The 25,802-nt window shown below is 42.6% G+C and overlaps 1 protein-coding gene across 1 annotated transcript in view; it reads right to left on the bottom strand.

Annotated features, from left to right (window-relative positions):
- The window catches only part of ST6GAL2 (ST6 beta-galactoside alpha-2,6-sialyltransferase 2), a gene marked incomplete at its 5' end in the record, with an annotated part of 35,262 nt that extends 9,740 nt beyond the window's left edge, over positions 1 to 25,522 (bottom strand). The window contains 4 exons of the mRNA XM_084234590.1: positions 4,271 to 4,445; positions 6,787 to 6,888; positions 9,334 to 9,431; positions 24,577 to 25,522. Coding sequence (XP_084090716.1) covers positions 4,271 to 4,445; positions 6,787 to 6,888; positions 9,334 to 9,431; positions 24,577 to 25,522 — 1,321 coding nt within the window. The remainder of the gene's footprint in view (positions 1 to 4,270; positions 4,446 to 6,786; positions 6,889 to 9,333; positions 9,432 to 24,576) is intronic.
- Between the last annotated feature and the right edge of the window lie 280 nt (positions 25,523 to 25,802).

Genomic DNA, 25,802 nt, shown 5'->3' with positions numbered 1-25,802 from the left:
CCTACTACTTTCTCTTTTAGCAGAAAAAGCTGTCCTTTTGTTTGCAGATAAAACAAGAAGAATGTAGTTAGTTAGAAGCTAAGATTTGTGCTGAAGTCTGATTTCACTAGACATCTTGCCCAAAAGAAAACTGCTCCATAGAAACTGATAATACATAGATTCCACATAACTCAGGAAAAGGCACAGCTTTGCCCATGGGGGACTTTGTGATCAAAGACAATGTTGACACAGAAATATCTCCAGGCCAGCTTTAAGAGAGGAACACTCAGAATGGCGCAATGACAGAAACTGCTTCTAGCAGCTTTTTCCCTTCAATATTTATGGCCTTTCTTTTCCCAGCAGAACACAGTCACACCTGCCACCCTCCTATCCAACAGGGCCAACGTGCACAGTTTGTGTGCTAGTGCTGGGCTAGGGGGTGTTAATAATGATAGAAGAACGATGTTACACTTCTGGAATGGAATGTTTTGGGTGAACCATCTGCCTGGAAATTACTGTGAGGACAATTTCTGTGAGAATCAGGACCTTGTTTATTGGTTTCCAAGCCACACCCCACTAATCAGTATATATCCAAGAATCTGGGTCCCAAAATGACAGAACTAAACAAAGTCACATTTTTTAAATTGAGGTAATATTGGGTTTAAACATTGTTTATAATACAGAGGAACAGGATCACACCTCTTCCAATGTATGTTATCACCCACACCCACCACCAAGGCACCCCAAAGTCCTCTACCATAGTTCCCCTCCTCACCCTGCTCTCCACCCTCCCTCTCTGGTAACCTCAATTCTATAGTCAGACTTTGAGGGTTTGTTGTTGGTTTGGCTTTTCTGACCCTTTTTTTGATTCTCTATACTCCATATAAGTAAAACCATCCAGTATTTCACCTTATAGTCAGCCATTATGTATGTTAAATCACAGTAATTTTTCAGGACACAAAACAACTCTATGAATAAAGATGGAAGTAAATTTTATAGCATTGTCTTCAAAGAATAATGTGTTTGTAGTTAAAAATCTAATAATGCCAAAATATAGGATTTAATGCCACAGTTTCAAAAGACAGGTATAAATATGCTGCATTTTTAGCAATACGTTATATTATTTTAACTAAGCACAAGTAAAAACAATTATTCCGCTTGTGCTTAAACACTGCAATAAATGAGGAATTTTTGGAAAGTGAAATCTTAGAAATGATTAAAGAATCTTGTGTTATTCTACTTAGTAAAATACATGATTCTCTGTTGGCACATCTATTAATTCAGAAGCTGTGGGTTAGACTTCTGACATTCCCATTCAACGCTGCGCTGTGAGTTCCAGGTGGGCTGGGCCTGTGCGTAGTCCTCATCCCCAGTGGTCAACTAATATCCAGTTGGCAGTGGCTGCCCCCCTTAAATCCTCACTGCCTCCTAGAAGAGGACCTCTGAATAGCACCAATAATGTTACATTAAGGGGTTTAGGGTGTTCCCCTGGGTATCAAACTGACATTGAGCACATTGCCATAAAAACAAATCTTTTGTGTTCAAAATAGTGAACCTTTAGAGGCCCTCTATTTCATAGTGCTGGCTCACCAACACATACAAGGAAAATGAATGTGGTGGGTTTAGAAATATGAGACATCAAAAATGAGATGTTTTCATACAATGATGAGTGCATCAATAGAGAACAGGGGTTCATTTGCTGTGCCCCCATGAGTGCCACACGCTAATTAGGAAAGCCAAAAGTCAGGGAATGCCACAGCTTCTCTTTGATGAGGAAGGTCCTGCAGATTCCCTGCCAGGTGACCTCTGGACTGTGCACTCTGAAGCATGACCTTAGAACAGGAAGGGGTGTTTGGAAAACTCTTTCTATAACAACAACAACAAAAACCACTTTGTGATTTTTTAAATTCTTGTGGCAGAAAGATTAAGTTATTGGTGACATCATATACCAATATTTAAACACATCAAATAAATTATAACAGATTCTGGCTCTGGGCTTATTTCTGAGTGAGATCAGAGAGGAGGTTTAAGGATTGCACATCATAAAGGAGGACTGGCCTGCAGCTAGCAGAGCCCCCAGATATTTCTCCTGCCCATCCTCAGGTAGGGCTCAGGCTGAAATACACAAGGCACAAGTGGAACAAGTTGATGAAATGTTGTCAGGTCACGTCTTCTATCACATCTGTGTCCCCACCGCACAGCACAGCCCATCCAGTGGGAACTTCATTGACTTAAGTCCCATTGACTTGCCCTTTTTCTTTCTTTGGTGATTAGCACCACTTAGCAGTACTGAACTAACATCTTTCTGTGATAGTGGAGAACTCCTCTACCTGCACTGCCTAAAACAATAACCACCAGGAGCAGCTGGCCACTGAGAACTCAACAGAGGAACAGGAATTCTCCCCTTATTTAATTCTAGTTAATTGAAATGCAAATGGCCATAGGTGTTTAATAGCTGCTATGACAGGGTGGTGGTCAAAAATAATAAAGGCAAATTAGTTTGCTCACTCATCTTTAGAATGGTTTGTTATAATTATTCCCATTTCTCAGATGAGTCTATTTGAAGCTTAAAAGATTAAGAGGCTTGCCCACAGTCAGAATGTTAGTAAAAGGCCGAGAAGAATTCACATTCTTGTCAAACCCAACCAACACTCTGGAAATGACATCAAATTGCATGCCCTTTGCTCACTTGAGAGAAACCTTAAAAACAATCAGCAGCTTCTGAAATTCCAAATTTTCAGTGAATAGCTATAAAAGGGAGCTGGCCATATGGGGCATGATTTCTTTCAACAAAAACATATGGGAAGATATTTGTCTCTGGCAATGAATATCTAAGTTGAATCTTTCAAAGGACATGCTAATAATAAGCATATCTGACAGGCCCCCACTGTGCTCAGAAACTTTGCTCTAATCAAATATTAGCCAGATGAATTTCTGAAAAGGCAATAATATGAAAAATACTTTATTAAACTTCTATCACATCCTATTACACTGTCTAAGCATTATTCTATCCTGTTTACCCTCTGCTGACAAACTAGATTATGCTTTCTTTCCTAAATCAATAGGGTCTTATGAAACTACACAAAAGATAAAGACTTACAAGTTTCAAAAGATAATTTGCAAACAAAGAGTGTCAAAAGCATGACATGGAAGGGGGGGAGGCCTATGTCTAAGAAAATAGGCAGAGTCACATTGCAAATTTTGCTTTGAATTCCATGTAAAATATTTCATTTATTACAATAACAAAAACCCACTCCAGGATCTGCAAGCTTCAATTCAGATACATGTGTTCATAACAAAAACTGCAATCAAACCAGTGTCTCCCCATCTCTCTTGCTGCACTGATACCTACTGTGCAGCCCATGTTAAGGTCTATGTTGTAAATTCATTGAAACTGAGGTGCAGAACATTACCGTTATTTTGTAGACAAAACTAGTATCTCCTGGTTGTATTATAGCTCTCATATTGACAGGGGGTGGTGTAAGGTATTCTAACATACCCTAGTCAGATAAAATAAAAAAAATATGAGACAACAAGGTGAAACATAGATAAAGAAATGGGGCAAGACCACAAGCTTTAAGAACCAAAGTCAGACTGCAAAAAATATAAACCAAGTGCAACAATAAGAACCAAGTGCAACATAAGAAGTGCAACAATCTTCTTATATGAAATCCATTTTTGAATTAGAGCTATTGGGCTTAAGAGGAGACCTTTATGAATCATAGAGTCAGGACCTTCTCATCAAATCCCAAGCCTATCATTTATCTTGCAACACACAGCACGATCATGTGGTCACAAATTTAGTTCCTCAGCCTGGCATCATGACAGCCCTGTGCATGCAAGTGGGTGGAGGGACAAAGATGGTCAAGGTAGGAGTCTATGTGTTACCTTTCCCTTTAAACTGGTCAACCAACCTTGACTTTTCTGACTCATAAAATTCAGCATAGGTGCTTCTGGAGAGGAGTCAGCTTTAAGGAATTGGCAGTTTTTATTTCTTGTCTTTGGGAACACACTCATGTGAAACAGAAGAACCACCAACCAAACCCATCTTGATCCAAAAAATTATGACAGAAAATAAAATAGTTCTTGCTTCACATCTTGAAATTTTGGGATAGTTTGTTATGGATATAGAGATCATTGGAACCGTCTTTCTCTTTACCTCAGTTAACCTATTTCCCCTCTAACACCACCATTTTATTGCTTGTATCACATATCATGATACATATTTATTAAATATCAGGCCTAACCCTGTCTGCCCGCCCAATCATTCCCATTTTTTATATACACCTACCAATGAAGCCAGAAGATGGGGGGTTGGGCTGAATCTTCTCCTTAGTATTCTCCTGGATAATATCCCAAAGCTGCCATATAAATTTAGGATGAAGAATGTAAAATGGCTGCTTTGGGTTTCTCTGACGATGCTGAACATATGGAGTGAACAGGTTGTAATCTGGCTTCTTGTACCACTAAGAGAAGAAAAAAAAAAAAGCATAATCAAGTACAGAGGCCACACTATGAAAAGAAAATGGAAGCATCCAGGTGCACGCGTGCGCGCGCGTGCGCGTGTGTGTGTGTGTGTGTTGGGGGGGATTTAGAGTCTGGGGGGACAACAGCTGGGTATGTGAGGGGCGGAGTGATGACTCATCACTTTCAGGTATTTCCTCACTGGATGAAGGACTGAGTAACAAAGAGACCAGGTTTTATTCCTAACAGGAACTGATGTTTTATTCTTTAGTAAAATGAGGGAGATAGGCTAAGTAGGGTCAACCAAAACATTTCTATAAAGAACCAGATAGTAAACACTTTATGTTCTACAGGCCATGGTGTTGCCACTGCAATCATTCAGCTCCACCATAGTGCTGTGAAAGCAGCCACAGACACACTGATATAAGTAGGCATGGCTGTGTTCCAATAAAACTTTATTTATAAGAACGAGGGCCAGATTTGGTTCATGGCTATAGTTTGCTGATCCCTCAACTCAACCAACATTTCAAAAACATGATCTGCAAATTTAATCTAAAGTGACAGAAAGCATGTAAGTTTTTGCCTGGAAGGGGAAACTTTGGAGTTATTGAAACATTTTATTTCATTTTGTGGTTGTGGATAAATTTGCTAACAGTCATCAAAATGTACACTTACTATTTTATATAAATTAATGTATGAAAAAATGAACAATAAGGTTCATTTTTAAAAGATGTGTATAGAAATGTATTGGGTGCCACCAAGAAATGGGATTTGGAGGTGTGTGGGGGAGAGGTTTAGCTCTAAGGCTAAAGCACCTCATCTTCCTTCAAACAGACACCCTGGGTAAATAATGGGAATATATTAAGATGTCAAGAAATATTCCATGGTTGGATGGGCTCTGGGCCTTTAAAAATTTTGACAAGCACTGGGACCAAATCATCATTAGTAAGCCTTGTTATCAAGTCGTAAGGCAGTAGCAATGCAGCAGGAAGAACATGGTGCTGGTTCCTTAACCCTCCCTCTACCTGGTCCTCACACGGAAGTTTCAGAGCACAGGCCCCACCGAAAGCAACACTGTCACTTGGCTTTCAGGCCTGTCACTGCTCACAGTCATCAGGCAGACAACTCTGTGCCTTAGGCTTGAATGTTTTTAACACAGAAATTAATAAGGTCTAACAGTTAGAAGCTCTCAGTCTGTCCACAAACAGCAAGAATGCTGTTGAGCTTAAAACGAAAGAACCTCAGGCTGAGAAGGAAGTTGAGAAGTTCAAACACCCATTTGATACTTGACTCACAATAGATGATACATGTGAGAATCAATGGGAGAGTTTTCTCAAAAACACACATCAAGGCTGTGTGCTACATTTCTGGAAACAGGATTTAGACACATATTTTGAAAATTACTCTCTAGGTGATTCTGATTGGAACTCCTGGTTAAGAACCAGTTAACAATCATCCTAGGTCAATGTCCAGCCTCAGTCTCTAGAGAACAGTGACAGAACAGCTTTCACAGAACCAATGGATTCTCCAGGGAGACCCATTCGACCTTGGAAAGCTCTTTGGAAAGTATCTCTTGGTGAAGCCAAGATCTGTTCCCTGCATTCATCTTAGAAAGGTTATATCCTCTCTGGTCATGGCAGAAAAAGTAGAAAGGCACTCACTGATACAGCCAATAGCAATTTCCAGGAGGTTAAATAACATCCATTTTTCCCAGTTGTCATTGAAAAGCAAGCACACTGGCTTCTCATGTAGACTTTCACCAAAAGTAGCCAGCTACTTGTTTAGATGGGCAATGATTTGCCAGAATGTCATGAATATAACTTTCTTGTATTTTCATGACTAGTGATTATCGTGTTTATGCTCTATTCACGTAAGATTAAAAAAGTTTAGAGGTAGAAGTCAGAGGGTCACACACAAGGAAAGCCTGTAAGGGATTGCAGTTAAATAATGATGAGCTGTTGATTCACTACCTTTAGGTTTTCCTGCCAGGCACTTCCAATTCATTTCATAAGATCTCGTAACTACTTGGAAGGTGATAAAACCCTAGCACAATGGAAAACCTGTGAGTTTAATCAGTAACCTCCAGTGTAAGTAGGAATTTCTGAACATTTAGACATTACACACTTATTTTTGTTTTGGTTTCTAAAATCCCTCCAGAACAAAACCCTTTGGCATTAGATGGACAAAACTCACCAAGTATACTATGAGAATTAGGTATCAAAATGTGTGTGAACACACATCTACCTAATTAGCACCATGATCAGTTTCATCCTGTCAAAGCGTAATTCTTCACGTGCTCCTATTATTCATCAGTCAAAGGGTGGCACAAAAGGAAACACTTACCAGGTTAAGATTTGCAGAATAAGGAGCAGGGTCCCAGGCGACCAAAATGACATCTTTATACAATGAACTATCAATGAAGTGATGGTTGGGGTTGGTCAGAATCTGCAAATACACAGAAAAGGTATTTTAAAGCAAGTGCTTGGCTCTTTAAAGTATACTTTTAAAAGAGGTGAGATTTTCAAAAAGGAATCAGAGCAAGAAAAAAATGTTCCCTACACTTAATATTATCTTCTTGGGGAAAGAGGCTGTCAGTGAACGCTAAAGCACTTAAGGAAATATTTGGAGAAATGAGGATTGGAAAAAAAATCCACCAGTTTTTACATTTCGATAAGCACAGTACTCTTATCTGGTGGCATCAAATCAGCTCCTGAAAGGTGCAAGTCCCTAGCTAATTCAGCACCCCAGTCTTTTCCACAATTGCCTTGACAGGTAATCTGGAAAGAGTTGCAGGCTTGGATGAATCCAGTTATTAAGGCCTCACCAGGGCCAACCTCAGGACAAATGGAACAGAGAAAGAGACTGCGGATTTGAGCAGCCCTGCTGTGACTGTCCACACTCTGAGGTCCTGTCTGGTACTGGAAGGGCTCTTCTGTCTTATCTGCCAACTGTGTTTTTAAACAACACTTTTGGGAATATAAATGACATACTGATTTTCTGTTTTGAAGTGCATTTTTTCAGTTTTTAAGATGCACTCTCTCTCTCTTTATATATATATATATATATATATATATATATATATATATACACATATATATTATTTATTTTTTTTTTTGTGGACCCTCGCTGGCAGCCGGGGAATGAAACGGCACTGCAGAGGCTGTGGGCAGCCTCGCGTCCCAGCGCTCAACTGCTGTGCCACCAGGGGAGGCCGCACTCTATTTTTTAAAGATATATTTTTATTTATTTATGCATAAAGAACTGGGGTGTAGGCCAGAGGTGTAGGGAGTGAGAGGACTCACCAGTGACAGTGTGGGGAGCAGTAGAGGCAGACCCACTGAAACATGCTGCTGAGGGCAGCAGCAGGGAAGACAGGAGAGGTCTGCTGTGCCATGGGGGTTAGCTCCCTGGCCAGGGATCAAACTCAGGCCATGATGGCTGGCAATAGGTTGGTAGTGCTGAGACTTATATCCTGTGCCACCAGAGGCCCCAAGATACAGTATTTTTATTTATGCTTTAATATTTCTGAAGTTAGAATGTATTATGCAGGTGATATGTATTTTAATTTGGTGGGCTTTATCTCCTTTCTCTGAAAAGCTGTTTTTAAATGAATGGGGAATTTTACAATCCATGGCATCTATGAATTAAGGAAGTATGACAACCGTTTCTTTCCTTGCTACAGGCGACCTGGCTCAAGGCACTAAGCAGAAAGTTAATCTTCTGTTCTGCAAGCAACTCACCGTAAGTCACCCATTGTCTCATTTATTTTCCTATATAGTTTAAAGCTCTAGAAATTGTGGTTTGTTTCGGGAATAATTTTGCTATAAATTTAGAAAACATTTTTATCAAAAACTCAAAGAGATATTTTCATTTTAGATTAAACAATCAATTTTCCTTTTTTAAAATTTCAGGGGCCTCCCTGGTGGCACAAGGGGTTAGGACACAACCTATGAAGCTGTCTGCAGCCTCTGCAGCATAAGTTCGATCCCCTGGCCAGTCAAGGAGCAACCCAGATGGTGCGGCAGACCTCTCCTGACTTGCCTGCTGCTCCCCTCAGCGGTGTACTTCGGTCAATCTGCCTGTTCTGTTCCCCACTCTGTCTCTGGTGAGTCCTCTTGCCCTCCACACCTCTGGCCTGTGCCCCAGCTCTTGTATGCATAAAATGAAGTAAATCTTTAAAATTTTTTTTTTTTCAAATAGCACTAAAGTTTCCAAGTTACCCTGACCCTGGTATTTTGTACCTTTCCTTTCCCCCCGCTCCTTCATCCTCTTTCTTGTTGTCATGATTTCTTCTAAATTTAACTGATTTTCTCAGTTCACAAAACTCAACACTCAAAGTCTATGCTTACAGGCACAACTACATACACACACAACTTCTCTCTTTATCCTGTTTTTTCCTTTTGATCCTGCTCATTTTTTCCTATTCATGTCACACATGAGTTTCCATTTCCTGCATTTTTCCTCAGTGGTTCTTTTTTTTAAAATTTATTTATTTATCCATACAACAGCTGGGGTGCAGGCCAGAGATGCGGGGATGGGAGGTGAGAGGATTCACCAAGACAAAGCAGGGAGAAGAACAGGCAGATCCACTGAAATACACTGCTGAGGGGAGCAGGAGGCGAGACTGGAGAGGTCTGCTGTGCCATGTGGGTCACTTCCCTGGCTGGGGATCGAACTCTTGCTGCAGTGGCTGTGGAAACCTTCATAGTGCTGGTGCTTAACCCCTTGCACCACCAGGGAGGCCCCCTCTCTGGTTCTTTTTAATTACAAGATCCATAGAAATAAGTAAGATCATGATCATCGATAATTGGGTAGTATCTCTTCCCTTATACAGTTAAACTATTTTCACCAATAAAGTGTACATTCCTGAAAACACTCCATCTGCCTCACCTGGGAATTGACGATGCGCACTGTGGTCTTATTTCCAACATCTCTCTCATAGCCACGCGTAGGAGCAGAGTTAAATCTCAAAACTGCGTCATGAGAATCTAAGGGCACATAAGTGACATACTTACTGTTTTTCTCTGTAAGCAACATAATCCAGGAAACAACATTAAAGCAAATCTTTCAATACCTAAAGCTAAATAGACACCAGCAAAAATTTTCAGCATACTGTATATTTAGAATGAGATCCTGGATGAGGGTAATCAACGTGGAAACATAAATTCATTCAATGGCAAAAGGCCTTATGTAATCTAAGTTACATTCAGGTACTCATTAGGTATTCACATTCTTTAAGAGAGGCATACTTTATGCTGCTATTCTAAAGATTCCAAGACATTTTAAAGGTGGAATCTATGGGGACAGCTAAGGAGGCTATAAGTGGGGGCACTGATCTGTGGCTTCTTATTGCTCATAGAACATGGAGACTGCTCCTGGCACATCTAATACTGCTGCCTGCACCAAGACCTAGTCTCTCATATAGTAAGAGCTACAGCATTCACTGCACTGACCGCTTCGGGGTTATGGTTTGTGCTTTCATTTTAGAAAACCATCCCTGATTACTGCAAATTTTTACATACTGCTGGTGATGCAGTGAATTATGAGAGCAGTCTTAGATCATTCTGCATTTCCAGCAATAGTCTGAATTACGCCCTTTCCTTGGAGGATGGGAGAGGCCACCAATAGTGCCAGCTACCAAGGTTCTACATTCTGTGACAGGACACCGTGGTTCACTGAGCTTCAACATAAATCTACGTATGTCTTCATTTGACTTGAGAGTCAGACTTTTCCAAGTTCTCTGAGTCCAGGTATAAACAGGTCTCCCATCTCATGGGGGCTGACTGGAAATGAGGGGAGAGAGGTAGAGTAAGTGGGCTCACCTGATTAAGGGATGGGAGCGGGGACTTGTTTCCTGTCCACAAAGCACACATCTCTCTTGAGATTTCCTGAGTCTACTAGCTAGTGTGTTTCCCAGAGACCAGTCCTAAGCCAAAGTTAACCAGCTATAAAGAAATTTCTAAGGACTAATTTTTGCTTCAAAAGTTCCAAGCACATTTCAATTTGAATTGAGAGCAATTAACAATACCTCAGTGTGTCAGAGAGTGAGTGTGTATGTTTCCAATTTGCCAAAGAGCCGTAAGGCTATGCGCTGCATTTATCATGACATACCCCACCCAAGGATAGAAAACAGCTCTCCTTCCTCACTGAAGTCCTAACACCCCGTTGTGAGCAGTCTCCTGGGAGAAGGCTTCCTCCTCCTTAAGTAACAGAAACTCAGCATGTGTGCCACCCTTAAAGCCACATCACAAAAGGTGCCTTTCTTGACAAGCCCTGAAGTCAGAGGAATTCAGATCCTAATTTAGAGCACCAAAATGAATACACTTTGGGAACACAAAGAATGCACAAAGGTAACTGGTTATGCTATCATAGTACTCTAGAATGTTATTTTAGGGGAAATTTTGCAGAAGTTGACAAGCTAAGTCTTGCCACGTGCTTTCGCAAATGAACAGGCTCATCTGTTTATTTATTGCCTGTCATGGCAGCCTTGAGTTGAGGCCAAGACCCCATGGCTCCCAAAGCCTGAAATACTTACTACCTGACTCTTAGAAAAATATATATATTCTGCCAAACTGTGCATTCTAGGTAATCTATGCTTTGTATAAATGATATCAGTATACCTGAACTCATGTAATTTGTTTTACTTATGCATACAAGAACTGGGGTACAGGCCAGAGGTTTGGGGAATGAGAGGATTCACCAGAGACAGAGGGGAGAGCAGAACAGGCAGATCTACTGAAATACACTGCTGAGGGGAGCAGTGGGCGAGACAGGAGAGGGCTGCTGTGCCATGTGAGTTTGCTCTGGGGATCAAACTCTTGCTGCAGTGGCTGGCGATAGCTTGATAGGGCTAAGACTTAACCCCTGTGTGACCAGGGAGGCCCTGTAATTTTCTTTACTTTATAAATTTAAGCACTTTTTAAGGAAATGCATTGTTTTATTATTCATTGAATAGTGTTGTCAAAAATGATTCAGTGATTCATTTACCATTCAAATTATATTTGAACTAGAAAAATTTTATAACCCAAAATAGAGTTTGTCATTCTGGTCTCAGGACCCCTTTGCACTCTTTTTTTTTTTTTTTTTTTAAATAAATTTTATTGTTATATTCCCCATACAATTGCAGCCCCCCCATTCTGACCCCAATCCCTCCCCTCCCGCCCCCCTAAAAGTGTCTCTGGTTCATAGTTTTTTGTTGATTTTGATTTTCACTATCTTATAGTTATTCATTTTCCTGGTCCCTTATTTAAGTTTTCTAGATTCCTGCTATGAGTGAGACCATCCGGTATTTTTCTTTTTCTTTTTGGCTTATTTCGCTGAGCATGATCCCTTCCAGCGCCATCCATGTTGCTGCAAATTGCATGTGTTTATCTTTTTTGAATGCTGAGTAATATTCCATGGTATATATGTACCACATCTTCTTGATCCAGTCATCTATTTTTGGGCATTTGGGTTGTTTCCAAAGCTTAGCTATTGTAAACAGTGCTGCTATAAACATAGGGGTGCAGGTGTTGTTTGGAATTGATGTTTCTGTGTCCTTTGGGTAAATACCTAGGAGTGGAATTGCTGGATCATATGGAAGCTCTATGTTTAGTAGGTCCAGAAATCTCCACACAGCTTTCCACAGTGGTTGGACCAGTTTGCACTCCCACCAACAGTGCAGAAGAGTTCCTTTTTCTCCACACCCTCGCCAACATTTGTTGTTGCTAGTTTTTTTAATATGTGCCATTCTCACTGGTGTAAGATGGTATCTCATGGTAGTTTTGATTTGCATTTCCCTGATGACAAGTGATGTTGAACATTTTTTCATATGCCTGTTGGCCATTTGCATTTCCTCTTCAGAGAAGTTTCTTTTAAGCTCTTCTGCCCATTTTTTGACTGGATTATTTTCTTTGTTGTTGTTGAGTCTCATCAGCTCTTTGCAGATTTTTGTGATCAGTCCTTTATCATTAGTGTTGGGTGCAAAAATGTTCTCCCAGTTGGTGGGGTTTCTCTTTGTTTTTGTTATTGTCTCTTTTGCTGTGCAAAAGCTCTTTAATTTGATGTAGTCCCAGCTGTTTATCTTTGCCTTCACTATCACTGCTTTGGGTGATGTGTCTGTAAAGATGTCTTTGATGTGCAAATCACGTAGTGTTTCGCCTATATTTCCTTCTATATATTTTATGGTTTCAGGTCTTATGTCTAGTTCTTTAATCCATTTTGAGTTGATTTTTGTGTATGGTGTGAGGTGGTGGTCAAGCTTCATTCTTTTGCATGTAGCGACCCAGTTTTCCCAGCACCATTTATTGAACAAACTTTCTTTGCTCCAATGCATATTCTTTGCTCCTTTGTCAAAGATTAGTTGACCATAAATCTGTGGGTTTATTTCTGGATTTTCTATTTGATTCCATTGGTCTGTATGTCTGTTCTTGTTCCAATACCATGCAGTTTTGATGATTATGGCTTTGTAGTATAGTTTGAAGTCTGGGAGTCTGATGCCTCCATTCCCTTCTTTTTTTTTCAGGAGAGCTTTGGCTATTCGGGGTTTTTTGTGATTCCATATGAATTTCATCAATAATTGTTCTATTTCTTTGAAGAATGACATTGAAATTTTGATTGGAATAGCATTGAATCTGTATATTGCTTTTGGAAGCATGGCCATTTTAATAATGTTTATTCTTCCAATCCATGAGCAGGGGATGTCTCTCCATTTCTTTGTGTCTTCTTCTATTTCTTTTAACAGTGTTTTATAGTTTTCTTTGTATAGGTCCTTTACCTCTTTTGTTAGATTTATTCCCAAATATTTGATTTTTTTTGTTTCAATAACAAAAGGGATGGTCTTTTTGATTTCTTCTTCTTCAGATTTATTGTTTGTGTATAGGAAGGCTACTGACTTTTGCGTGTTGATTTTGTATCCTGCCACTTTACTGAACTGATTGATGAGTTGAATTAGCTTTTCTGTGGAGTTTTTGGGGTTCTCTATATATAATATCATATCGTCTGCAAATAGTGATAGTTTGACTTCTTCTTTTCCTATTTGGATTCCTTGGACGTCTTTCTCTTGTCTTATTGCCCTGGCTAGGACTTCCAGTATTATATTGAAAAGCAATGGTGAGAGTGGACATCCTTGTCTTGTTCCAGATCTTAATGGAATTGCTTTCAGCTTTTCACCATTGAGAATGATACTGGCTGTTGGCTTGTCATAGATGGCCTTTATGATGTTGAGGTATGTTCCTTGTATCCCAAGAATTTCAAGGGCTTTTATCATGAATGGGTGTTGCACTTTGTCGAAAGCTTTCTCAGCATCTATTGATATTATCATATGGTTTTTATATTTCTTTTTGTTGATGTGTTGGATAACGTTGATTGATTTTCGGATGTTAAACCATCCTTGTGCCCCTGGAATGAATCCAACTTGGTCGTGGTGAATTATCTTATGGATACATTGTTGGATTCTGATAGCTAAAATTTTATTGAGGATTTTTGCATCAGTGTTCATTAGGGAGATTGGCCTGTAGTTTTCCTTTTTTGTGTTGTCCTTGTTCGGTTTTGGTATTAGTGTAATGTTGGCTTCATAAAACGTGTTTGGTATTGTCCCTTCCTTCTCAATTTTTTGGAAGAGTTTGTGAAGGATAGGCACTAATTCGTCTCTGAATGTTTGGTAGAATTCATTTGTAAATCCATCAGGTCCTGGGCTTTTGTTTTTGGGGAGGTGTTTTATTACCATTTCAATTTCGCTAATTGTAATTGGTCTGTTTAGGTGTTCTATTTCTTCTTTATCTAGCTTTGGGTGATTGTAGAGTTGTAGGAATTTGTCCATCTCCTCTAGATTGTTGAACTTGTTTCCATATAACTGTTCATAGTAGTTACTGATTATTCTTTTGATTTCTGCTGTGTCCGTTGTGATTTCTCCTCTTTCATTGATGATCCTGTTTATTTGTGCTTTCTCCCTTTTTTCCTTTGTGAGCCTGGCTAGGGGTTTGTCTATTTTATTGATTTTTTCAAAGAACCAGCTCTTGGTTTCATTGATCTTTTGGATTGTTTTTTTAGTTTCAATTTCATTTATTTCTGCTTTGGTTTTTATTATTTCTTTTCTTCTACTGGTTTTGGGGTTTTTTTGTTGTTCTTTTTCTAGATCTTTGAGCTTCGAGATTAGGTTGTTTCTTTGCGTTCTTTCTTGTTTCTTGATGTGAGCTTCTATTGCTATATATTTTCCTCTTACTACTGCTTTTGCTGCATCCCATACATTTAGGATATTGGTGTCCTCCTTGTCGTTCAATTCAAAAAATTTTTTAATTTCTTCTTTGATCTCCTCATTAGTCCAATGGTCTTCCAGTAGTGTGGTTTTTAATCTCCATGAGGTAGGAAAGTTCCTTGCCTTCTTTTTATGGTTTATTTCTAGTTTGATGCCTTCATGGTCAGAAAAGATGGTTGATATGATTTCAATCTTGGTGTATCTGTTGATGTTTGTCTTGTGCCCCAGTATGTGATCGATCCTGGAGAATGATCCGTGTGCGCTTGAGAAAAATGTGTACTCCGTTTTTTTGGGGTTTAGTGTTCTATAGATGTCTGTTAAGCCCAATTGCTCTAGGTCCTTATTTAGAGCTTTAGTTTCTTTACTTATTTTTTGTCTTGTTGATCTATCCATTGTTGATAGTGGTGTGTTGAAGTCTCCCACTACGTATGTGTTTTCTCTGATGTCTGTTTTCAGAGAGGACAACAGTTGTCTGATATATTTTGGTGCTCCTTCGTTTGGTGAGTATATGTTAATGAGTGTTATTTCTTCTTGAAGTATTGTCCCCTTGATCATAATGTAGTGACCCTTGGGGTCTCTTTTTATCTTTTTGAGTTTGAAATCTGTTTTATCTGATATAAGTATAGCTGTTCCTGCTTTCTTTTTTGGTCCATTTGCTTGTAGGATTGTTTTCCATCCTTTAACTTTGAGCCTATTTTTATCTTTTGTAGCTAAATGTGTTTCCTGGAGACAGCAAAAGGTTGGGTTTTGTTTCTTAATCCAGGCTGCAACTCTGTGTCTTTTTATTGAAGAGTTTAGTCCATTTACATTCAGAGTTATTATTGATATGTTAACATCTGTATTTGCCATTGTGTTTGTCTTTCCTTTGATTTTATTTATTTATTCTTTTAATAACTTTTTTTTTTTGGCCTTCTTTCATTGTTATTCGTCCCTCTGAGGTTCTGGCTTTAGGACTCCTTGTAGTATTTTTTGGAGTGGGGGTTTAGTTGCAATGAAATTCCGGAGTTTCTGTTTGTCTGGAAAGGTCCATATTCTTTCTTCAAAGAGGAAGGAGAGCTTTGCGGGATAGAGTATTCTTGGTTGGCATCTGTTTTCTTGGAGTCTGTTGACTATGTCCCTCCACTCTCTCCTTGCCCGTAGTGTTTCTTCGGAGAAGTCTGATGTCAGCCTGATTGGTTTTCCTTTGAATGTTATCTGTTTCTTCCCTCTTGCCAGCTTCATTATTTTTTCCTTGTCCTGGATTCTTGGGAGCTTTACTATTATGTGTCTTGCTGTATTTTTCCTTTCGTCGTGGAAGTTTGGTGTTCTTCTTGCTTCTTGTATATCAATTTTCAGCTCCTTCTTCACATTTGGGAAGTTCTCTTCAATTATCTCTTTGAATATTTTCTCTGTTCCTACATCTCTCTCCTCTCCTTCTGGTATTCCTATAACTCTTATATTTCCTTTCCTCATGGAGTCAGATAGTTCCCGAAGTCTTTCTTCGTTCTTTTTCCTTCGTACTTCTCTTTCCTTTTCTGTTTTGGTTCTTTTTATTTCTATGTCTTCAAGATTACTTATTCGTTCTTCCATTTCATCTATTCTGCTTTCATTGCTTTTCCCAGAATTCTTTAGTTCTTCCATTAATTCTTTGATCTCCTGCATTTCTTTTACTTCCCTCTTTAGGGACTCAATTTCTTTCTTCTGACCATTGTTTTCCCTCTCTAGGGACTCAATTGCATTCTTCTGATCGTTGATTATTTTTCCCTTATCATTGTTTTCCTTTATGACTTCTGTTAGTTTTTTAATCACGGCAATTTTAAATTCTCTTTCTGGAAGGCTCAGAAATTCTTCCAAGTTATTGTCTTTGCAATCTGGGGGCTGGCTTTCTTTTTGTGGTGTGCTTTTTCTCTGGAGAGTTGCTAGGTTGTGTGTGGTTCTTCTCTTCCCTACTGTCTGTTTTCTAATTTGCCGTATGCGTTGGGACAGTGTGTTGTTGGGACTGGCCGGCATCTTGGGTGGGCTTCTCTGTTCCCCTCTGGTTCTTCCAGGAGTCATCTGTCAGTTTCAAGCAGTCTTTACTGGAGAAAGGTCCCTGTTCTAAAATGCCGATGTAGGGACACACTCCCCTGTGCGCCTGGTCTGCCCCGGCGGTGGGTTCCTGCTCCCCTCTGGGCTTGGACTGCAGGCCAGAGGGGGTCTGGCGTGGGCGAACTTCCCCCGCTCACCTCTGGCTCCTGAGGAAGCCTTCTGCAGGTAGTCTTTACTGAAGAAATGTCCCTGTTCTAAAATGGTGATGTGGGACACACTCCCTGCGTGTCTGGTCTCAGGCACACTCTTCTGCGCACCTGGTCTGCCCCGGCTGTGGGTGCTCGCTCTCCCTGTGGGCTCAGACTACTTGTTCGGAAGGGGCCCGGTGTGGGCAAACTCCCCAGCTGGCCACTAGCTCCTTCAGGAGCCTCTGCTGGCTTCAAGTCGCTAGGTGGTGCCAGAGATCTCTCCTAGAGCCCTTGGGGAGCTGATTTTCCACCCCGTGGGACAGGGAGCAGAGCGGGGATGGTAGGGTACACCTCAACGGCTTTGGGGTGCTGTGTCTGCCTTGTGCCCCACCGTCGTGGGGAACCCACGCCCCTAATTTCGTGCCCCGGGTCTCTGTTCCAAAGCCCTCAGTTCCAGGACACGGGCTGTAGCCCAGATCAGTGGGGCGGGAATGGCGCCTTTTGAATCCTGCTCCCCTGCCTGGGCGCCTTGTTCCTGCTCACTCAGGATGGGCCTCCGCCGTCTCCCCCTAATTTCGTGCCCGGGTCTCAGTTCCAAAGCCCTCAGTTCCAGGATGCGGGCTGTAGCCCAGATCAGTGGCGCGGGAATGGCGCCTTTTGAGTCCAGCTCCCTTGCCTGGGCGCCTTGTTCCTGCTCACTCAGGGAGGGCCTCCGCAGTCTTCCCCTAATTTCGTGCCCCGGGTCTCAGTTCCAAAGCCCTCAGTTCCAGGACGCAGGCTGTAGCCCAGATCAGTGGCGCGGGAATGGCGCCTTTTGAATACAGCTCCCTTGCCTGGGCGCCTTGTTCCTGCTCACTCAGGGAGGGCCTCCGCAGTCTCCCCCTAATTTCGTGCCCCGGGTCTCAGTTCCAAAGCCCTCAGTTCCAGGACGCGGGCTGTAGCCCAGATCAGTGGCGCGGGAATGGCGCCTTTTGAATCCCGCTCCCCTGCCTGGGCGCCTTGTTCCTGCTCACTCAGGGAGGGCCTCCGCCGTCTCCCCGCAAGCCTAGGTCGCAGGCGCGGGGACCTGGGCAGCTGCGATCCGGTCCGGATCCGCGCCGCTTTCCGCACGCAACCTTACCGGGCGGCCGGGGCTGTGTGCTGGTGCTGGTCTCCTCCTGGGGGGCGTGGCTCTCTTTAATGGCGCCTGGAGCTCACCTCCGCGGCGGATCCTGCAGGGTTCGCCTCTCCCGTTCACAGGGTGTGGTGGCTGCAATAGTTCCTTTCCACTCACAGTCCCACTTGCTGCGTCCGTTTTTCTTGTTGGCCGTTTTGGTTTGTTGTTTCCCTCCTTTCTGCCGGTCGGTCGGAGAGTGCCGACTTTGTGGGCGGGGGAGGGGAGCAGGGTTCTGCGCTTCCCTCCCTTCTCGTCCTCTTTTATGGCAACTTTCTTCTTCGGGCAGTTTGCTGGAGTCGTCCGTTTATCTTCCGTGTCCCAGTTCTCACTGGGACCTGCCGCTTTTCCTCCCTATTAACTTTTTTTAATGGGAGATCTTACTCGCAGCGTCTCCTCGCCGCCATGTTGCTCCGCCCTCTCTTTTTTTTTTTTTTAAAGATTTATTTATTTATTTATACAAGCACTGGGTACAGTCAGAAGCGCGGGAGAGTGAGATAATTCACCAGAGCCAGAGCGGGGAACAGAACAGGCAGACCGACGAAATACACTGCTGAGGGGAGCAGCGGGCGTGGCAGGAGAGGTCTGTTGGCACCATGTGGGACCCTCGCCGGTGGCCGGGGATCAAACTGGCACTGCAGAGGCTGCAGGCAGCTTTGCAGCCCAGCACTCAACCACTGCGCCACCAGGGGAGGCCTCCCCTTTGCACTCTTGAAAATTACTGACAACCCAAAGGCTTTTGGTTTACTTGGATTCTATAATATCAAAAATTAAAACAAAAATTTTACATGTTAATTTGAAAATAATATTCTATATGAAAAATAATCATTTTTTGGAAAAAAATTGAGTTGACTGGCACTGTTCAAATGTTACAAATCTCTTTAACTTCTGGCTTTTTAGAAAATAATTGGTTTCTCATTTCTGCTTCTGCATTCAATCTGTTATTTTGTTTTAGTTGAAATACATGAAGAATCAGATGTAGCACCTAAAATGGAAGAAGTATTTTAAGTCTTGCCAGATTACTGGGAATATTCTTCTTTGATACTTCATCAAAACTTGACAAGTGCTAGTTTCTTAAAGGTTAGTTGCAATATGGACATTAAAAAATCAATATTGGAGATCTTTTCATTCCCTGTTGATTAAAATCCATTTTTTTTTCTGCCCTCAAAATGGATGATTTACCCATGTATAATTTTGTAACAATGTGCAAAGATCATTTGGAAAATATCAGTTCAGTAAACTCCACAGATCTTCCAGTATTGATGCATTAATTATAAAACATCATACAGCACAATGGATCTCATCAGTTTTCAAGTATGGGAAGCTTCCAAGCTCATATTTGAAAGCTTCATTCCTATCCTTGGCAACAAAAATTGTCAGTTATTTTCTTGTAAGTGACAGGCTCACTTAATTCCTTTTTTGAGGAAATATCTGCCAAAGATCCAAGTCTTAATAAAGTATGTCTGTCAGTCATTTATTTCAAGTAAAAATTGCATCTGATGGCAAAAGCATGTAGTACTGCTCAGAAATAACAACAAAGTACTTTTCCATGATGCCACGATATACACACAGAAGGGCTTTTCACTTTACTTCCACTTTGGCTTCAAAACATGTGTGTTCAAGATTTAAGGAAAACAACCCTTTTTGTCTGCCTCACCAAGGACACCCATAGTGAATCTGGCCCTTTCTTCTTTTACTACTGTGCCCAACAGGGAAAAATTCAGAAGACTGTGCTGTTGTGTCCCACTGCCTGGACCTCCGCTGAGAAGCAATGGAAATCACCATCGCTGTGGCATCACCAGGGCAAATTTCAGTAGATAAAAAAGCCTATGAGTTGTAAAAAGTTTCACCTCATGAATCTCCAAAAGGAGCCTGGGGACCCTGCCCCCCACACTGAGTGTGAGCAAACCACCCATGTGTACAACTGACCTGGGCAACCATCTGACAGGCAGAATGGAAGAGGCTTCAGTGGAGATGACCCCAAGGAACTCAGAGGTCATCAGGACACCAGGACAAGGTGATGGCAGCACCCCTACATCACTGTTCTCCCACAAATCATGCTGCCTTAGACATGGCCGCTGTGCAAAAGTAAGGTGAATCAGCCAAGGAGCCCAAGCAGTGGGTGCATTTCCAATTAATTGAACAGGAATTCCAACTTAGTTGCATCACCCCTTAAGATGTTCCACATGTCAATCCCAATGTCCTACACTGAGGTGTGTTTGAAGTCTCTGAATAATTTCACAAGGCACAGGGCACAGAAATGTCATGTAGCCGAACTCCTTGGAAGTAGTAGGAGTCTATAGCCTAAAGGAGAGAATTTTAGGGAGGGAGAAAAGCTGCCCTGCTTGTATGGAGACAACCTTGGCAGTGAGGAGAAGAGGATGAGGATCAGGGTGGGGGGTGTGCACGAGGAGGATGAGCTGAGAATGTGTCTAACATGCAGATATGTTTTATAAATACATGCCTGGCTCTGCATCTCCTTGGTAATGGGCATTAAAAACTAAGCTGTCCATTCACATTTAATAAAGAAGGCACAGATTAGACAGCAAGCCCTAGGGGAATAAAGTAAAGCGTCATTTCTAGAGGAGGCAGTTCCAGGCTAGAGCCATTTCATGTTGACCTTGAGGACAGAGCTAAAGCCGCACATTCACTTAAGGAAGATTAAAACCTTTCAAGGAGCAGCAGCCAGGAGGTGTTGAGGCACGAAATCACTGCCCTATGTCAGGAATAGTGCCCCAAATCATTCTCCTTTCCTGTGCTCATTCTCCAGTCCAAATCTGGCACATCAAGGGAGCAAGGGCCTCCAGACTTTGTGGACTGGCTCCTCAATGGCAGGTTCATCTCTCTGAGTCCTGCTAACCTGATCTCTCTCTCCTCTCACTAGGACCCCTGCACTTGGATTAATTCCGTTGTGTCCTCAAATCTAGGCTCTCAAGTGATCGAAATGGAAATCTGACCCTCTGCTTCAAAGATCTCAACGTTACTACTGCAGCACAGGCCCAGGAGTCAGAGCTGGAGTTTTTGGAGATCCAGACTGGAATTTGATCCAGGCCTACCTACTATGTCTTTCCTTACCTCCATTTCCTTATCTGTAAAACAGGAACAATAACCCTGTCTCTCACTTAGGGTTGTAAGAGGTAACAACAGTTAACACAGCAAAGCATTTAGTTCAGGACCTTGTCTGCTATAAGCAACCTATAAGCAGTAACTATTATTACAATTATGGAGTGAAGTCTAATTTCCGTAAGTGATACAAGAACATGTGAGTGCCCTCCTACACCTCCCCCAACCTTCCCCCTCTCCCCACCCACCCATTAGCATTCATCAGCTGCACCCCTCACTGTTTCTCACCCACCTATTGTACTGGCCTTTGTCTGGGTTCCTCTTTTCTGAGCACTCTTTGGTAACCTCCTCTTCTGTGAGGCCATCAGCCCTCACAATGGGTAGGATTCTGTCATCATTTCTTCCCTGTGCTCCTCCTAACCACAGTATTGGAAATGTCTCTTTATAGTCTGTCTGCAGAGGATTTGAGGTTTAGGTCTATACCTTATTGATCATTGTGTCACTAGTGGCTTACACCAAATCTGGCAGAGAGCTGGGGAGCAATAGATAATCGATGTTCTGCCTTTTCACTTTTTTTCCTAAAGATAAAGAACAAGGCCAATACCAAGCTCTCAACACCAAGTGCTATATGCCTATTTCTGGACACACTCCCTTCCCAGCCTCCCTATTCAACACACTCCCCAGAAACCTGAGTCTGTGCACACAGATCCTGATCTTCTATGTCAAGGCTGTTCTACTGTTTGTTCAGAGTAGACAATTCTCCTCCACTGAGTTTCCACAGGGCTGCTGGTAGGTGAGCGCACTGCGCCAAATTATTTTTGTTTTTATATGTGGGTGAAAAAAAAGATCATTTCAGGACTCTAAGAAAGAATGTTCCATGTTTCCAAAACAGTTCAGTTTTCTTTTCAATAACATTCAAAGTGGAGGTGTTTACAACTGCTACACTGTTCCTAAAAACAAATACATGGTATATGATTCAGTCTAACAGAATGGGAATAAACAAGACCTGCCTTGCCCATGGAGCAACCAGCAGAGGGAGCTAGCCAGCAGGCAAAAGCAAATCTGAGCTACCAAAGCGACTGATGAGTATCGAGAATTCAGGGACAGTTCAGATGTGGAGGAGGCTTCCTGGCAGGGCTGACATGGGGCAAGCCTTTGGTGCTTTTCTAGGTCTGTCCTCAGTTTTCCATAAGAACATGAGCTTTTGTAAGTCTTTTGATCTTCACTTAAATGATTCAAGAATACGTATTTAGGGGACAAGATTTAGCTAAGTAGTAGAGCCTGCTCCATCATTCATTTGCTTTTATACAAATATTTTGTTTTATTTAAAAATTCCTTAATAATCAGGTGTTATTAAATATGATCGGGTGAGTAGGAAGGGAGAAATGTCAGCATCTGGCATGCTATAAAAATGCAAGACTGTTTTTACTAACATTATACTACAGTTATATATTCTTAAAATGGCAGTGCAAAATCAGAGTCAAAGAAACCAGGGCAAAATAAGAGGATTTTTTAAAAAACAATTTGAGTGTGTTTTTCAGATCTGATTCTATAGATCCAATCATAAAGCTTCATGGAGGTGCATAAAACATAAATTTGAATACTAGAAATGACAAATATAAAAATGTCCATGTTCTCTAGAAACATGTAATTCCAAGTGTCTTTCACAGTCTCTTCCAAATTCTGAATAGAGTTTATAAGGCTCTGGCCAGAGATATTTATGCTGCAATAAAGAGCAAGGGAATTCTCCCTGACATGCAAGAGAGATCCAAATATGCAAGTATGATGCAAAGGTGTTTAAAACAAAGCAAAACAAAACAGGAGCAAGTTACTTATTGCTTTAAAGCATAATACCTAAATTCCATCTTCCATTATTAATAATGGTCCTCAGAAACGAAAAAGAACTGTGGTGTTACTTCACTCCAGGGACCTGTAAACCACTGCTCTTTTCTACTAATAAATTGCGGGCTGCTCTGCTTTGGCTTTGGCTACAAGTTAATGTGACACACAGACAGTGTTATTATGGGCCTGCTATAATGTCAGCACAGGGACAGAAGAACCCCAGAACTGTGATTTGCTTTCTAATTTTTTACACATTTCACATTCAGCCTCAACTGCATGAACATATGAGACGAGGTCTGGGCTGCGGAGCTTGATTACAAAGGCATCTCCTTATTTCAAGATAGTTTTGGAACATCAGCCACTCTTCAAGGACACTGAACAACAAATAGAACCAAGAGCAGAGGTTACTCCTTTCTATCAACTGGGTAATGCCCCGTGAATGTCACTTCTAGATTAGTTATGAACTAACACCGTCCGCTGTGAGGCTGTTAGACACCATTTGTCTTCTATCTGCACTTGAAACCAAGGCTGTTTCTTGGCACTTAATATAGAAGATGGCACATAATAGAAGCCAAATACATGTTTGTTGAATGAATGGATGAGTGTAAAGGGCTGTGCTGCCTACTTACTGGTGCAGTAATGAATTAGCCCTGGCATTAAAGGGATTCTGAGGCTTCTTTTAGGCGAAGACTGAAGTTTCCTGAAGAAGAATGAATTCCACGTTCAGACTGCAGAGAACCCTGTCTGAGTTTCCAGCCTACTCACCTGCTCCACAGATTTTAGGCTCCAGACTATAATAGCCTCTCTTACCTGAGTTTTCAGCCTACCTGTCGGCTCTACCAATTTCAGACTTACCCATTCCCACATCGTCAGGAGCAGATCCTTAAAAGAAATTGCTTTCTCTCTATATAGCCCTGGGTCTGTTTCTCTGGAGAGCCCCGACTAATAGAGCCTTAACTACGAAACAGATGTGCTCTGGGTTCTCCGATGTGGATCTGAAGACAGTTGAGAAGGGAATATGGGATCCCAGGATGCCACCCTGTTATTTACTATCATGGAGGTCTCTGCTAGATGCACTGACCACAACCCTAAGGTGGTATTTGTGCCAAAGATTGGGGGGTGGGGGGAGAGTGTGAGCTCCTTTTTCTGACAGGAGTATTTTCAACAGCAGTAGTTCTCTTCTCAGAACTCACACAGATTCAGTCCCTGAATAGTGACTAAATGATCTTATATACCTTTCCTTGGAGTTGACACCCCTACACCCCTAATTGTCTTTGCCCCATAGAAGTGTCCTGTTTTCCTTTTCTCCTTCTTCCTGTCCCATAATTTTATATTATGGGTTCACCAGTTTTTTGGTGGGTCTATCAATATCGAACATGGTTTCTACAAGAGGTGAATTCTGAGAAAGGGCTGACACTGACCTTCCATGCCCCTTGGCACCAGGTTATGGGAGAACAAGGCTGCTCTCAAGTTCCCCCAAGAATACCTCTGTTGGGATCCCAAATAGATACTGGCCCAGGGAGGAAAGGGCAGCTGAAGACTCTCCAGCTGGGACCCCCTATGCCCTGAGATCCAGAGCAAGGCTGAGAAAGAACCAGTCCGTAGTCATGCAGGCAGCCCAAGACATTCCGAGCGACGAGACCCACCTATCTCCTTCCCCAGCGAGGAGTTGAGGATGGCTCCTGCAGACATGACCACAGCGCAGCTCTTAAGGCCTTGTGGGTGCAGCTGGCTCAGCGGCACGGCGGGGACCAGCTTCTGCCACCCCAGCGCAGAGAAGGGCGCCTCCGTGCCGTCCAGTGTCCGCACGCGCACGCGGCCCCGCAGCTGGCAAAGCAGCTCCCCGCGGCTCAGCGCGGCCACCCGCCGCCCGCGGAAGCGCACGCCATGCTTGTTGGCACTCAGGTAGTCCTTCATTGCCTTCTGCAAGCGCGGGTTGAGCATTTTGGAGGAGACGTTTCCCTTCCAGAGCCGGTGGAGGAAGGCCCTCGACATGGGGGAGTACAGCCGGTCGCCGTCGCTGCCCTCCGCCAACACCGAGCCCCTTCCCTGCTTGCGGTGCCTCCTCTTCACTCGCCTTCTCTGGGCCTCTCCAGCCAGCAAAACCCCTTCCTGCAGGCCGTGGTCTCCGGGGGAATGGGACCCCAACGTGCCCTGCGTGTGTCTGTGCGTCCCTGGCTGACCTGCAGCAAAAAAATAGTCGTCGTCCTCCGGGTAGAAAGCACTTTGAGATTTTCTCCCCATCTGGGATGAAAAGATCTCTTCTTCATTTTCAAATCCATCAGGCACCTGCGCCCATTTCTGCAGGTCACCCCACTCCATGTGAAAGGGGCCGGATGGGGGTCCATCGATGAGCCCTTTGTTTGTGTCCAGGCTCTCCAGCAGGGAGGGCTCCTGCATGGCGCCCATGATGGCTCTCTGCTTCCCCTGCATGGGCACCAGCCTCCTGGTCTCCAGGAAGGAGAAGGAGCTGGGCATGGGTTCTGCAGGGTTGCTGTTGGTGAAATAGATGAAAATCACCAGGAAAAGGAGCCCCCAAACAAATATCCCGCAAAGCATTCGTTGCCTCCATTGCTTTAAGTGCGGTTTCATGGTAGGCCTCTGGGGTCAAGCACCGTGTGTCCACAGCAGCGGCGGATGGAGTGAGCCTGAAAAACAGCCGGGCGCTACAGTTAGCCAAGGTGGGGCACCTGCTCTGCCGCTGCTGGGGAAGGGGGAGGGAGGGTTAGAAGTGGCATCAGAAACCAGGATCACCTGAGGGCTTTAGTTAAATCCAGGTGTTACCTCTCCTCCCACTCCTGACCTCTGCAAGTCAAAGGGTCTTGCCAGCCATTTCAGTCGAGTTTCAGAGAGGGAGATACAGTGGCTGTAC

The sequence above is a fragment of the Talpa europaea genome (genome assembly GCF_964194135.1).
Source record: "Talpa europaea genome assembly, chromosome: 6".
Taxonomy (NCBI): domain Eukaryota; kingdom Metazoa; phylum Chordata; class Mammalia; order Eulipotyphla; family Talpidae; genus Talpa; species Talpa europaea.
This window is presented reverse-complemented; position numbering and strand designations above follow the sequence as displayed.